The sequence below is a fragment of the Leptinotarsa decemlineata genome, unplaced genomic scaffold, assembly GCF_025532065.1.
Source record: "Leptinotarsa decemlineata unplaced genomic scaffold, Ldec_3_MD MMD2_tig00005483, whole genome shotgun sequence".
In the NCBI taxonomy this organism is placed as follows: Eukaryota; Metazoa; Arthropoda; class Insecta; order Coleoptera; family Chrysomelidae; genus Leptinotarsa; species Leptinotarsa decemlineata.
This window is the reverse complement of record NW_027412627.1, coordinates 35,001-50,000: the sequence shown is the minus strand read 5'-3', so window position 1 is coordinate 50,000 and position 15,000 is coordinate 35,001. Positions and strand designations below refer to the sequence as shown.

The window sequence follows — 15,000 nt, the reverse complement described above, 5'->3', positions numbered from 1 at the left end:
TTATATTTATGTTTTCACTACACTTTCCGTTATCTTTTATATTTTCACTACACTTTCCGTTATCTTTTATATTTTCACCACACTTTCCGTTCACGATTATTTTCGCCAAAGTTTCCATCTGCAATATTTTCTTCACGCTTCCGAAATTCTGCTCGCTCCCAGAAGGCAGAGGTAAACTTTCATTACACTTTCCGTTATATTTATGTTTTCACTACACTTTCCGCTACTTTTAAATTTTCACTACACTTTCCGTTTTCTTTTATATTTTCACTACACTTTCCGTTCGGGTTATTTCGCCAAAATTTCCATTTCAAATTTTTATTTCACGCTTCCGATATTCTGCTTGTTCGCGGAAGGCAGAGGTAAACGTTCACTACACTTTCCGTTATCTTTTATATTTTCACTACACTTTCCGTTATCTTTTATATTTTCACTACACTTTCCGTTCGGGTTATTTCGCCAAAATTTCCAATTCAAATTTTTATTTCACGCTTCCGATATTCTGCTTGCTACCGGAGGGCAGAGGTCGATTAAGTTTGACGATAGTCGTGTCACTAAGTGTTCTGGCGATGTTCTAAATTTACTGTAGTCTCTGGAGATACCCTACATTTTGTTTTATAAAAGAGAAGACATTAGTAGATCAAGATGTTCACATGATGTGGTGCTTGCTGCTGCTGCAGGTTTTTCCGGGTTTTCCTGCAGCTGAAAAAGCAAATGCGCCACTGGAATCATCAATGAAGTCGCCCCTCCGGAGCGTCAATTAAATTTTGTTGTTTCATAATTTCATGATTTGTATTACTTTCTTGACCTGAGACTTACTTCAAAAATATAAAAAATACACACGAATTCATTTCATAAGCTTTTGTGGTTCTGAAAAGAACCTTTTTTTTATGGAAACGGTAAGGACAATACAGGGGGAGGCATTAAATTCAACCGCCAAATCCGTACAAGGTTCGACCTTGCCTTTTCAGGGCGTATACAACATCCATGGCTGTGACGGTTTTGCGTTTCGCATGTTCGGTATATGTTACGGCATCTCTGATAACATTTTCGAGAAATACTTTGAGTACTCCACGAGTTTCTTCGTATATCAAACCCGAAATACGTTTAACACCACCTCGACGGGCTAATCTTCTAATGGCAGGTTTCGTTATTCCTTGGATATTATCACGCAATACTTTACGATGACGTTTCGCTCCTCCTTTTCCTAAACCTTTACCTCCCTTGCCACGACCAGTCATTTCGAATGTTAAGAATAAATTATATACTGCACGATACGAATGAAATACTGTTAGTGATACTAACGACAGACTTCGACTAAAGTTCTACACCGAACTCGGTCGGGTTTTGTTAAATTTCATGACTCCGCCCACAACTGGAAATCGGACCAATGGCGTCTCGTCTAGATGGTATATAATAGTTGGCGTGTATAAGCCGACTCAGTTCATATGTTGTCCGTCTATCGTTCGGTATACATTTCGTTCGTTACAATTCGCAATAGGTTTTGAAAATGGCTCGTACCAAGCAGACCGCTCGTAAATCGACTGGAGGTAAAGCTCCGAGAAAACAATTAGCTACTAAAGCAGCTCGCAAAAGTGCACCGGCTACGGGAGGTGTTAAAAAACCTCATCGTTACAGACCCGGTACTGTTGCTCTCCGAGAAATTCGACGTTATCAGAAGAGTACTGAATTGTTGATTAGGAAATTACCCTTTCAACGTTTAGTTCGAGAAATCGCTCAAGATTTCAAAACCGATTTACGATTCCAAAGTTCAGCCGTCATGGCTTTGCAAGAAGCTAGCGAGGCGTATTTGGTAGGACTCTTCGAAGATACGAATTTGTGCGCCATTCACGCCAAGCGCGTTACCATTATGCCCAAAGACATTCAGTTAGCAAGGAGAATACGCGGAGAACGAGCTTAATTTCATATATATATATCCCAATATATATTGAAAATATATACAAAAAAAAGGTTCTTTTCAGAACCACAAAATGCAATTGATGAAAGAATTCGTTTATCGATAGATATGAATGAATGAATGAATGAATGTATGATATTTTCAATAACTCGCATCACGTAAATATTAAATCACGGGTGTTTGCAGAACATGTTCAGTATGATCCAAATATGGATTATAATACTGAAATTTTTTACTTTCCGAAACGAATCTTTCGAAAAGATCATTTTTAGAAACGGCTGAGATAAATAACGAAAAACAAGCGATCACTGAATGAAAGATCGCTCATAACATCACCATCTTTTCGTAAATTTCCTCTGATTCATATTTTTGAATACCTGGCATAAATCTCGAGTGACTTTTTGTAATATACCCTATACCAAAAATGAATCGTTCTCGAGATATTCGATCGTTTATACAGAAAAAGTAGGTATTATTCGGTTCTCGAGCCATTTCCCTATAAAATTGAAAACAAGTCTCATAGAATACATAAGCTATTATTGATTCATCAAAATATTACATTCCGTCGTCTTGTAGGAGGAGTAACATTTCCAAAATGATGAACGAGGTATTTGGAGTCGATGAGTAATTCTGAAGATATAAAAATCAGTGATTTCTCAAATGGAACACCCTTAGTTTGGAAATCTCGAAATGATTTTGACTCATTTTCCTGAAACGATCCCAATATCAGAAAATAAGTCAACTGTTCACAAGACATATTTCAATGAAATAGAAAGACAGAGCAATATTTTTTAATTTTTACTCTTTTACGAAATTATTCGATTCATATCAATTCGATAGTCGGCGGCGGCGGCGGAAGAAATATTATTTATCTATTTTTTTTCTGTTTATAGGGATAGGCTAGGTAGGTAGTTCTGACTATTTATTTATATATTTGTTGGACAGTTGAATTATATACGAATTCTTGTAAAAAAAATTGTGGCCCTGAAAAGGGCCATTTGTTTTCTTAGACTTCGTCGCCGGAGAGAGAAGTCAACTGATAGAAGAATTTACTTCTTCTTTTTTGGAGAGGCAGCTTTTTTGGCTTTCGGAGAAGATGCCGATGCAGGGGTCGCTTTCGCGGTTTTCGGTTTGGGTGCTTTCGGCTTTTTTGTTGGTCCTTTGTTAGTTTTCTTTGCTTTCGAAGGAGACTTGGTTTTACTAGCAGAAGTCGCGGACGAAACCTTAGAAGCGACGGTCTTTTTATCCTCGGCAGTTACCTTTTTAGGCTTGGCTGCGGCAGCCGCTTTCTTTTCCGGAGAGGCTTTCTTACCTTTCGGTGATGCAGCAGCCTTCTTGCCGGTTTTAGCTTTTTCACCAGCTACGCGTTTAACGGGAGTTTTTTTGGCCTTCGCACCGGCCGTACCGGACGTTTTCTTTTCGGTAGCCGACGGTTTTGCCGAACCAGAAGATGCCGATGCCAATTTGAACGACCCCGATGCACCTTTTCCTTTAGTTTGTACTAATGATCCGGAAGCAACCGCAGATTTAAGATATTTCTTGATGAAAGGTGCCACTTTTTCTGCGTCAGCCTTATAATTCGCCGCAATATATTTTTTTATGGCTTGTAAAGAGGAACCACCCCGTTCCTTCAATCCTTTAATAGCGTTATTAACCATTTCCGACGTAGGTGGGTGAGAAGGTTTACTTCTTGGATTTTTAACTTTCTTTTCTTTCTTCGCAGTAGACTGTGCCTGCGGCGACGAAGATGAATTAGCCGAAGCCGAAGAATTCTGATTTTCTATGTCTGCCATAGTAAAAAAACAACTGACAATATATTCTCGGAAGATAGATGCTACACTCGTTAGGCGTCTAGAGAGAATGATGTAGTCCTCTGGTGTTCCGTTTGTTTAAATATTCTGGGTCGAAGCACAGGCGGACGGGAGACTGAACGCTCGACATTCTCGTTAGACACGATATTGACGGCTTCCATTCTGCTGTCGAAATGTTCGCATCAACTTCTTTACGAAATCAATGCCGGTTTCCTATTTAGACTTCGACTAGCACAATAACGTGGATAGATTCTACGTATTCCGAAAATATTTTCTGATAAGAAAAAGCTAATATTAAACCTCGACAACTCACAGTAAATTACAATGAAATATGAAGTATTGATGATTTTGACGTAACTCCAGACAATTCCTTTCCGAAAATACTCGTAATCGATGATCTGGAAGGAACCTTCGAATAAATATCATAGGCGCGACTGTCTATAGAAACATGATACATTAGCCGATAATACTCGATAAATACACGAGTGAATAGGGGCATCGAAGAGACCTCGTGTCTACCTTCATACACGACTATAACCAAGAACCGACGCTTCTAATAGCATCAACATTTTCAAAAATTATCCCTATAAAAGTGTTCGATGAAAACGGCATTCGAATAATAACGAACGTTATTAATGTTATATTCGATAAGATATAATCATCGTAATATACTTTCAATAAAAAGGTCGATACTACAACACGAACGAACGAACGAACGAACGACGATACTGTGAGCTCTATCTATAACGGAGTAATACACACCCACCCCCACCCGAAATATATAAATCGTCAATGTTATAGTCGAAATCAGAAATGCTAATCATAAACGTTTTTAGACAACATATTAGCACGTAAATAAAAAAAAACACGTTAAAAAATAACATAAGTAATAGAGTACATGACTAGTATAACAGTAACGAACGTTAACTTTTTAGGTTGATAGGTAGGTAAGCACCATCTAAATATAGGTGGCAAAATTATTTATTATCATCGCGCGTTTCACGAAAGGAGGTAACAATGTACTGATAACAAGGCAACCCAACCGAGTGAGACCTAGCGCCCTAGCAAAAATAAATTATCATTCAGCGTCGAAACGATATTGTAAGAATTCTTTCATAAATATTTTGTGGTTCTGAAAAGAACCGTTTTTTTTTAAGAATGTATATCGTAGACCGGAATAAGTAAATTATTTCGAACTGGTATATTTCGTAACTGCTTTGGTGCCTTCGCTGACGGCGTGCTTCGCCAATTCACCAGGAAGTAACAGACGTACTGCAGTCTGAATTTCTCTGCTCGTAATAGTCGATCGCTTGTTATAATGAGCAAGACGGGAGGCTTCCGCTGCGATACGCTCAAATATATCATTTACGAAACTGTTCATGATGCTCATCGCTTTACTGGATATTCCGGTATCGGGATGGACTTGTTTCAATACTTTGTAGATATAAATTGCGTAACTTTCCTTCCTCCTCCTCTTCTTTTTCTTATCGGTCTTCGATATATTCTTTTGGGCCTTTCCGGCCTTCTTCGCAGCCTTTCCACTAGCTTTGGGTGGCATTCTGAAAATTTAATTTCGTCAATATCAAACAAACAAGTACTATCGTGCAGGTTTGCTTTCGACTCAGTGTAAAAGAATGCCCCTCCCATGTGTAAAAGACGCTTGACGATCATCTTCAGTTCATTCAGGATTTGGAGACCAGCTCCCCTACCCTTTCGGCTGATCATTGGCCTTGAGATGGGCCAATGGGTACATAACTGATGGATGACGGCATGAAGTCTTTAGACATCAGTGCCGCCCTTCACGGGATACCCCTACCTGGCTGGGGTGGGATGGATGAAAAAGTTATTCATCCTTTAACGGGGGACATGAGGGCCTCATTCGACAGAGTGTCGGGGCCTTCTATATCGGGAGGGGTCGTCTACAGCATAATCTGTGGCTTCCCTAACTAACGGGTTTTCGTGAGTTTCCGTTTTTTCGAAAACTCTCTCATTCCTCGACTGAATGGACTGCCGAATGGAAGGCAGCTGCAAATCTCTGCGGATGGCTTCATTCCGCACGAACCAAGGAGCATTCACAATCATCCTAATTAGCTTATTTTGTAACCTTTCCAAAATGGAAATGTTGGACGGAGCCGCTTGTCCCCAGACGCCTGAAGCGTACATGATGACAGGCTTGAACATCGAGTTGTAGATCATAATTTTGTTTTTAAGACTCATCTTGGATTTTCTGTTGATCAGAGGGTACAGACCGGCGATCCGACCCTCGATCTTGGACTTAACGTACATGATGTGCGGGTTCCAAGTGAGCCTACGGTCTATTAAAAGGCCGAGGTACTTTACCCGCGCTTGCCAGTCAATCTCCCTTCCAGAGACTCTCACTTTTCTGGCCGGAGAAGATAGTAATCTCCCCATGGTTATCGCCTGAGTTTTTCCGGGTTTACTCGGATCTTCCATTCGAGGTACCAGCGCTCGAGGTCGTCCAATGCACGTTGCATGTAGACGACGCCGAGCTCACGCCCCATGGAAGACGAGAGTAGAGCCGTGTCATCGGCGTACAGGGATATCTTCACTCTATCGGACCTGGGCAGGTCGCTTGTATAGAGTGAGTACAACGTCGGAGAGAGCACGGCCCCCTGTGGCACTCCAGCGAGGATCTCTCTGTTGTCAGACAGAGAGCCCTCTACTCTAACCTGAAAGGTTCTGCCTCTCAGGAAAGATCCGATCCACCGGACCAGGCCCCGAGGTAGGTCGAGCGCGTTTAGCTTATGTATAAGGCCTTCGTGCCATACTCGGTCGAAGGCCTTTGAAATATCTAAAAGTACTATATGTACTTTTTTGTTGATATTCAGCTCGCTGATGGTGTTCTCGACCAACCTTAGAGCCTGTAGTTCAGTGGAGTGATCTCTCCTGAAGCCGAATTGTTCATTAGGCAGAACATTTCGGTCCTCAACTTCTTCGTTGAGTCTTTGCAGTACGACTCTTTCAGCCAGCTTAGCCGCCGACGAGAGTAGACTGATCGGGCGATAGTTCTGCGGGAACAGCTGGTTCTGACCCTGTTTCGGGAGCATGACGACGATCGCATGCTTCCACCTTCTAGGGAAGTGTCTGAGGGCCAACGAACTGTTGATGAGACTCAGCAAGAATTCAACGCTGTTTTCCGGGAGTCTCTTCAACAACTTGTTAGTTATTGAATCGGCTCCCGGAGCCTTCTTTGCTTTCGCAGCCTTGATGAGACCCTTCAGCTCCTCCATAGAAGCTGGACGGATGTCGTCGTCGTCATCCTCCCTGAGAAGTCGGTGAACCCGGTCTTCCAGCAGCATATCGCGGTCGATGTCGTCGTCGTCGTCAACGTTAAGTTGAAACTGACGTTCCATCGTGTCTGCAAAGGCTAACGCCTTGTCGGCGGGGGAGTAGCACACTCCGCGCTCTCCGTGAATGGGTGAGAGAGCAGTCTTCTTCCCCCTGAGCCTACGAGTGACTCGCCAAAGCTCGTCACTCCCAGGTTCGAAGGATTCCAAGAGCTCTTCCCACCTTTCGTTTCGGTGTTCATTGATGGCCTGTTTGACACGATTGGCCATCCTGTTCGCCGCTGTTTTGTCCCCTGGGAAAAGGGTTCGCTGGTAGAGCCTTCTCAGGCGGTTTCTCTCTCGTATCAAGGCTTTGATACGAGGGGGAAACTCGTTGTAGCTCTTCAGCGGACACTCCTCCCTGGAGGTGGCCGCTCGAAACGCATCATTCACGGAAAGCTCGAAACGCTCAACTGCCGCGTCGAGTTCGTCGGGAGAGTCTAGTACCTCAGGGGGGGCGCGCATCTCTTCGAGCTGGGCTGTGAAGACATCCCAGTCCGTCTTAGATCTCACGCGATATTCAGGGGGAGGAAGATCATCGCCCAGTACCAGGATTACTGGATTATGATCAGAATCCAGTTCCGACAGAACGTAAATTTCACTGGTCAGAGTGACGTTTCTGAGAAGCGCGATGTCTAGTACGTCAGGCCTAGTCTGCCCGCGATAGTACGTAGGCTCATCTGGTCCCAGCACGAGATATTCATGTCTGTCAACATGCGCATGGAGCGCTTGGCCGTTTCGATTTGTGGCTCTGCTCCAAGGTCTGTGCTTGGCATTGAAGTCGCCAGCAGCAATTGTCGGAAAGTTGCTTCCCATCAGCAGTTCATCCAGAGATTCTGGGAGTAGACGAATGTTCGGAGGGTTGTAAACCGAGATTATTCTGTGACAACCCCTTCTCAGTTGAATTTCGACCCCCACGGCCTCAGTACCGTGCAACCGGGCACTGTCAATGCCGTATTGGACACACTGCAGGGATCGCTTGGCAAAAATGCCGACTCCCCCTCCAGCACGTCCAACACGTTCTCTGTGAAAGAATCTGTAATTTGGAATGACAATGGATTCGTTCCTTAGATGTGTCTCTTGGACTAGAGCCACATCTATGTTGTTTTCAATGAGGAAGTTTTCGAAGTCCAGCTTCTTTGTTCGAATGCCATTGGCATTCCAAAAAACTATCTTCAGAGATCTAGGCAACGTTGGTTGTCTAGACATTGGCAGTTCCGGTCATCACGCTTGTATTCACCGTGAACATTGTCTGTAACACGGGGAATTTGACGAATAACTTTTTCATCTGGTCCAGTGCGGCACAGATGTCTGAAACCCCCTGAGTCTGAGGTGAGGGTTCAGGTCGAGGGGAGGTGGGCTTTGCAGAAGTACTTGCAGTACTTGCGCCCTTAGATGCAGTTTTTGCAAAGCTGACCCCTCCTGGACGCGTCCAGACCCCGCAGGTCTCCCTGAGGAGGCTGGTTTCCTTGTTGTGGTCTGCCCCTTCTTTTGTACCTTTGGGTACGCGGGGCAGCCACGGTAATTGGCTGTGTGAGCCCCCTTGCAATTATTGCACTTCGGGGGATCAGCCTTGGTCTTTTTGCAGGCACTGGTTAAGTGCCTGCCAGCGCATTTAACGCAGATGGGCACTGCCAAGCAGTTGCGTTGGCAGTGTCCAAAGCGTTGACAACGGTGGCATTGACCCACCGAAGTTTTCGCGTGTTGGGGTTCGACCTGAACCTTCACGCACAAGAGGTCTTTGACCTCAAAAATATGCTTCTGATCCCTGTCTAGCAAGACGAGGACCAGAGGCATAGGTTTGCCAGCGCGCTTCATGCGCGTGACGCTGGTGAGGTCAAAGCCTTTTGATTCAAGCTCCTCACGCACATCGGAAGTTGCCAGGTGCTCTGGCACTCCCCTGATGACGGCACGTAGTTGCCGCTCTTCGGGGAGCGAGTAAGTATGGTGAGGGATTTTTTCCCTCACCAAAAGCCTTGCCAGCCGCCGATAGTCGTCAGGAGACTCCGGCTGAACTTTTATCCCGTCATGTAAATTGACGGCTTTCGAGAACTTGATGTTCTCTCTAGTCGTCAGTTTCAACAGTGGTACCCATTTGTCCTTCTGTCGGACAACAATAGGTGGAATTTTAGCCTTTGAAGCCGTAGACGGGATGTCTTGCTTCAGAGGGGTAGGGGGGGTGGGCTCCTCGCCATGAACTGATTTGACGGTGCTTCCCGTAGTAGAAGCACCCTCGTTTGCATTTGCGTCGAGATCTTCCATCTCGACAACATTTTCAACGATTTCAGGTTCGTTGGGGCCGCTTTTAGCGCTTTCGCTAGGTGCGGCCTTCTCTTTGGCCTGATTTTGGGCCGCTTGACGTGATGAGGTCTCGGACTCGGAATAGTAATTCCGAGCCTCTGCCTGAACATTTTGTAACATTGCTCTTTTTTTGAGCTTCTTTTCTTTTTTGGATAGTACTTGTTTGACTTCGGTTTTTTCGTGCCGTATCCATTCGTCGATACGGCGTCTTGACACTGATGGAAGAGGAGGAAATCCATCATTGAAGCGTCTCTTTTTCGAGACTGATGAGGAGAAGGAGGCTACACTGTCGCTGTCGCTGTAGTCTCGGTCCGAGTTAGCTTTCCTACGGCCAGTCGGGGCCTTAGCCACTCCCTGTTTACGACCTGTCGTAGACTGACAGTCGTCCCCAGGGCCTGGCGAAGCTCTGCCAAGCAGGTCTGACTGGGACAGGCCAAGGGCTGAAATTAATTGGCTTATAAAGCCAATAATTTCGCCCTTCTCCTTCCCTGCCAGGCTACAAAGCAGTTCCTCCATACTGCCGTAATTCAAAGCTTTGTTTTCGGACACTCAGAAACAAGTATGAGCACCAAGAACGCAACGGAAATGATATCTTTGAACGTACTCACCAAAAGTGTGGTCGTCTGCTCACGCACAAAACGAACGCGCTATTTATAGCAAGAAATAACACACCGCCGCACGGCTGCCACATTCACTAAATAAATTGGAGAAAACACTTAATCGCTCAGACACGTCTGCACTCAATGAGGTTCAGCAATCTGTCTGTTGTAAAAGACGCCACTCTGTCGTCACTATTTCAGATAGTAACTGGAACTCTAGTAGGCTCCGCCCACCGGAAAGTTGAGCGTTCGAGAACGCCCATTGGTCGGTAGGACGGTATTAATACAGGTCGATTCTATATAGAAATCATTGTATAGAAAGCTACTGTTAGAGCAACATCGAATAATTCTCAGTGAATTCTTTAAATTTATCCGATATATAATACTAATCTACGATTCGACATGTCTGGACGTGGAAAAGGAGGTAAAGTTAAGGGAAAGGCAAAGTCCCGTTCCAGTCGGGCTGGACTCCAATTCCCAGTAGGACGTATTCATCGACTCCTTCGTAAGGGAAATTATGCCGAACGAGTTGGTGCCGGCGCCCCGGTTTACTTAGCCGCAGTAATGGAATATTTGGCAGCTGAAGTCTTGGAATTGGCCGGTAATGCGGCTCGCGATAACAAAAAAACCCGTATCATTCCTAGACATTTACAGCTGGCCATTCGAAACGACGAAGAACTCAATAAATTGTTATCAGGAGTAACCATTGCTCAAGGTGGTGTTTTGCCCAATATTCAGGCGGTTTTGTTACCGAAAAAAACCGAAAAGAAGGCATAAGTACACATTTCCTGAGAGAGGAAAGCGACAAATAAAATATCGGCCCTTATCAGGGCCACAACGATTTTCTCTAATGAATTCGACAATTGCATATATTTTTTTTTTATTTTCTTGTCATCGCTTTTCGATACAATTGTTGACGCAGCACGATATGCGATTGTTTCTTTCTTGCTTGCGCATATTTACGTATACATGTATACATGATTAATAATATTATTATTGTTCAACTTCTTATTTTCGTGCCGAAACAAGTGATTTCTATTTGCTGAAATCAAATATCAGAATGTCTGTACGTTTATTCGTGATGAAAATAAAATGTATGCAGTAATATCAGATTTAGGTATACAAATGAATAAACATAACAATATCCATAGAAATATTATACATTCTTGTTCGTGGAATTACAATATAGACAATCATGAGTAAATTGGAATGAATAAATGAAAAAAATTATACCTAATTAAATTATATAGCATAGATGAATGCATACATACATTTCAATATCTGCAGAAATGAATGACGAGTATATAAAAATAGGTTGTTATTATTATTCATAGTAATTTGTGAAATGGGATAGATGAATATTATAAGCATAAAACAATAATATTTGGACAGTGGTTCATTAACCTTCGATCAGTTTATGAATATTCATTTTTTCAATTTTTTCTTTACGTACAAATGGTATCGCGTTTTAAAGCGGCGTTTCAGAAAAGTTTCATATGTAATTTCTATTGGTGAATAATTGAATAGTTTGGGAGCTACCTAGCTAGCTAGCTAGCTAGATACCAGTAGCTTCCCTGTCCTATAGATTTAGAAACCGAGTGGTATATAATCTAATTGTACAGATCGTTCTTCTCTTTTCTTCTTCGTATACAGATGTAGTAAGGTTGAAATTAATAATTTCGTTAAGTATACAGGATAAAATGAAGCAATTATTCAGGTAATCAAAAGAATGACAGATAATGCTTAAAATTAGATGGGTATATCGTTCGAATTTAATTTGGTAATTCGTTAATTATTACTCACACCAAAGTAAAGTATATAAATCGAATTCGTTTTGAAAACAAATTGTGGTTCTGAAAAGAACCGTTTTTTTTTTTTAAATTTCTCGTCGGAATATGAATCTAACCGCCGAAACCATATAATGTACGCCCTTGACGTTTGAGAGCGTATACTACGTCCATGGCCGTGACGGTTTTTCTTTTGGCGTGTTCTGTATATGTTACCGCATCTCTGATAACATTTTCGAGAAATACTTTGAGTACTCCACGAGTTTCTTCGTATATCAATCCGGATATACGTTTTACACCTCCACGACGAGCTAATCTTCTGATGGCAGGCTTCGTAATTCCTTGAATATTATCTCGCAACACTTTGCGATGTCTTTTTGCTCCGCCTTTTCCTAATCCCTTTCCTCCTTTTCCTCTACCAGTCATTTTGTGTAATACAAACGGAAGATTATAGAGAAAAAAAGTACGAGCGAAATACGTTATTACTACTTCGAATGCTCGAGAACAACTGAAGGCCGTCGCTTGACGATCATCTTCAGTTCATTCAGGATTTGGAGACCAGCTCCCCTACCCTTTCGGCTGATCATTGGCCTTGAGATGGGCCAATGGGTACATGACTGATGGATGACGGCATGAAGTCCTTAGACATCAGTGCCGCCCTTCACGGGATACCCCTACCTGGCTGGGGTGGGATGGATGAAAAAGTTATTCATCCTTTAACGGGGGACATGAGGGCCTCATTCGACAGAGTGTCGGGGCCTTCTATATCGGGAGGGGTCGTCTACAGCATAATCTGTGGCTTCCCTAACTAACGGGTTTTCGTGAGTTTCCGTTTTTTCGAAAACTCTCTCATTCCTCGACTGAATGGACTGCCGAATGGAAGGCAGCTGCAAATCTCTGCGGATGGCTTCATTCCGCACGAACCAAGGAGCATTCACAATCATCCTAATTAGCTTATTTTGTAACCTTTCCAAAATGGAAATGTTGGACGGAGCCGCTTGTCCCCAGACGCCTGAAGCGTACATGATGACAGGCTTGAACATCGAGTTGTAGATCATAATTTTGTTTTTAAGACTCATCTTGGATTTTCTGTTGATCAGAGGGTACAGACGGCGATCCGACCCTCGATCTTGGACTTAACGTACATGATGTGCGGGTTCCAAGTGAGCCTACGGTCTATTAAAAGGCCGAGGTACTTTACCCGCGCTTGCCAGTCAATCTCCCTTCCAGAGACTCTCACTTTTCTGGCCGGAGAAGATAGTAATCTCCCCATGGTTATCGCCTGAGTCTTTTCGGGTTTACTCGGATCTTCCATTCGAGGTACCAGCGCTCGAGGTCGTCCAATGCACGTTGCATGTAGACGACGCCGAGCTCACGCCCCATGGAAGACGAGAGTAGAGCCGTGTCATCGGCGTACAGGGATATCTTCACTCTATCGGACCTGGGCAGGTCGCTTGTATAGAGTGAGTACAACGTCGGAGAGAGCACGGCCCCCTGTGGCACTCCAGCGAGGATCTCTCTGTTGTCAGACAGAGAGCCCTCTACTCTAACCTGAAAGGTTCTGCCTCTCAGGAAAGATCCGATCCACCGGACCAGGCCCCGAGGTAGGTCGAGCGCGTTTAGCTTATGTATAAGGCCTTCGTGCCATACTCGGTCGAAGGCCTTTGAAATATCCAAAAGTACTATATGTACTTTTTTGTTGTTATTCAGCTCGCTGATGGTGTTCTCGACCAACCTTAGAGCCTGTAGTTCAGTGGAGTGATCTCTCCTGAAGCCGAATTGTTCATTAGGCAGAACATTTCGGTCCTCAACTTCTTCGTTGAGTCTTTGTAGAACGACTCTTTCAGCCAGCTTAGCCGCCGACGAGAGTAGACTGATCGGACGATAGTTCTGCGGGAACAGCTGGTTCTGACCCTGTTTCGGGAGCATGACGACGATCGCATGCTTCCACCTTCTAGGGAAGTGTCTGAGGGCCAACGAACTGTTGATGAGACTCAGCAAGAATTCAACGCTGTTTTCCGGGAGTCTCTTCAACAACTTGTTAGTTATTGAATCGGCTCCCGGAGCTTTCTTTGCTTTCGCAGCCTTGATGAGACCCTTCAGCTCCTCCATAGAAGCTGGACGGATGTCGTCGTCGTCATCCTCCCTGAGAAGTCGGTGAACCCGGTCTTCCAGCAGCATATCGCGGTCGATGTCGTCGTCGTCGTCAACGTTAAGTTGAAACTGACGTTCCATCGTGTCTGCAAAGGCTAACGCCTTGTCGGCGGGGGAGTAGCACACTCCGCGCTCTCCGTGAATGGGTGAGAGAGCAGTCTTCTTCCCCCTGAGCCTACGAGTGACTCGCCAAAGCTCGTCACTCCCAGGTTCGAAGGATTCCAAGAGCTCTTCCCACCTTTCGTTTCGATGTTCATTGATGGCCTGTTTGACACGATTGGCCATCCTATTCGCCGCTGTTTTGTCCCCTGGGAAAAGGGTTCGCTGGTAGAGCCTTCTCAGGCGGTTTCTCTCTCGTATCAAGGTTTTGATACGAGGGGGAAACTCGTTGTAGCTCTTCAGCGGACACTCCTCCCTGGAGGTGGCCGCTCGAAACGCATCATTCACGGAAAGCTCGAAACGCTCAACTGCCGCGTCGAGTTCGTCGGGAGAGTCGAGTACCTCAGGAGGGGCGCGCATCTCTTCGAGCTGGGCTGTGAAGACATCCCAGTCCGTCTTAGATCTCACGCGATACTCAGGGGGAGGAAGATCATCGCCCAGTACCAGGATTACTGGATTATGATCAGAATCCAGTTCCGACAGAACGTAAATTTCGCTAGTCAGAGAGACGTTTCTGAGAAGCGCGATGTCTAGTACGTCAGGCCTAGTCTGCCCGCGATAGTACGTAGGCTCATCTGGTCCCAGCACGAGATATTCATGTCTGTCAACATGCGCATGGAGCGCTTGGCCGTTTCGATTTGTGGCTCTGCTCCAAGGTCTGTGCTTGGCATTGAAGTCGCCAGCAGCAATTGTCGGAATGTTGCTTCCCATCAGCAGTTCATCCAGAGATTCTGGGAGTAGACGAATGTTCGGAGGGTTGTAAACCGAGATTATTCTGTGACAACCCCTTCTCAGTTGAATTTCGACCCCCACGGCCTCAGTACCGTGCAACCGAGCACTGTCAATGCCGTATTGGACACACTGCAGGGATCGTTTGGCAAAAATGCCAACTCCCCCTCCAGCACGTCCAATACGTTCTCTGTG

General features: G+C 44.5%; 2 protein-coding genes across 2 annotated transcripts in view; both read right to left on the bottom strand.

The window, feature by feature from the left end:
• LOC141484317 (uncharacterized) overlaps positions 1 to 10,129 on the bottom strand; it is a 55,835-nt gene extending 45,706 nt beyond the window's left edge. The window contains exon 1 of the mRNA XM_074179395.1: positions 9,986 to 10,129. The gene's annotated coding sequence lies outside the window, so the exon portion shown is untranslated. The remainder of the gene's footprint in view (positions 1 to 9,985) is intronic.
• On the bottom strand, positions 2,968 to 3,711 carry LOC141484316 (uncharacterized). Its single transcript, XM_074179393.1, has one exon. The coding sequence runs from the start codon at positions 3,709 to 3,711 to the stop codon at positions 2,968 to 2,970; it is 744 nt and encodes a 247-aa protein (XP_074035494.1).
• Positions 10,130 to 15,000: the final 4,871 nt, after the last annotated feature.

What these genes read in the sequence shown, in the direction of transcription:
- LOC141484316 (XM_074179393.1), bottom strand. Translation starts at nt 3,711, where the DNA reads ATGGCAGACATAGAAAATCAGAATTCTTCGGCTTCGGCTAATTCATCT.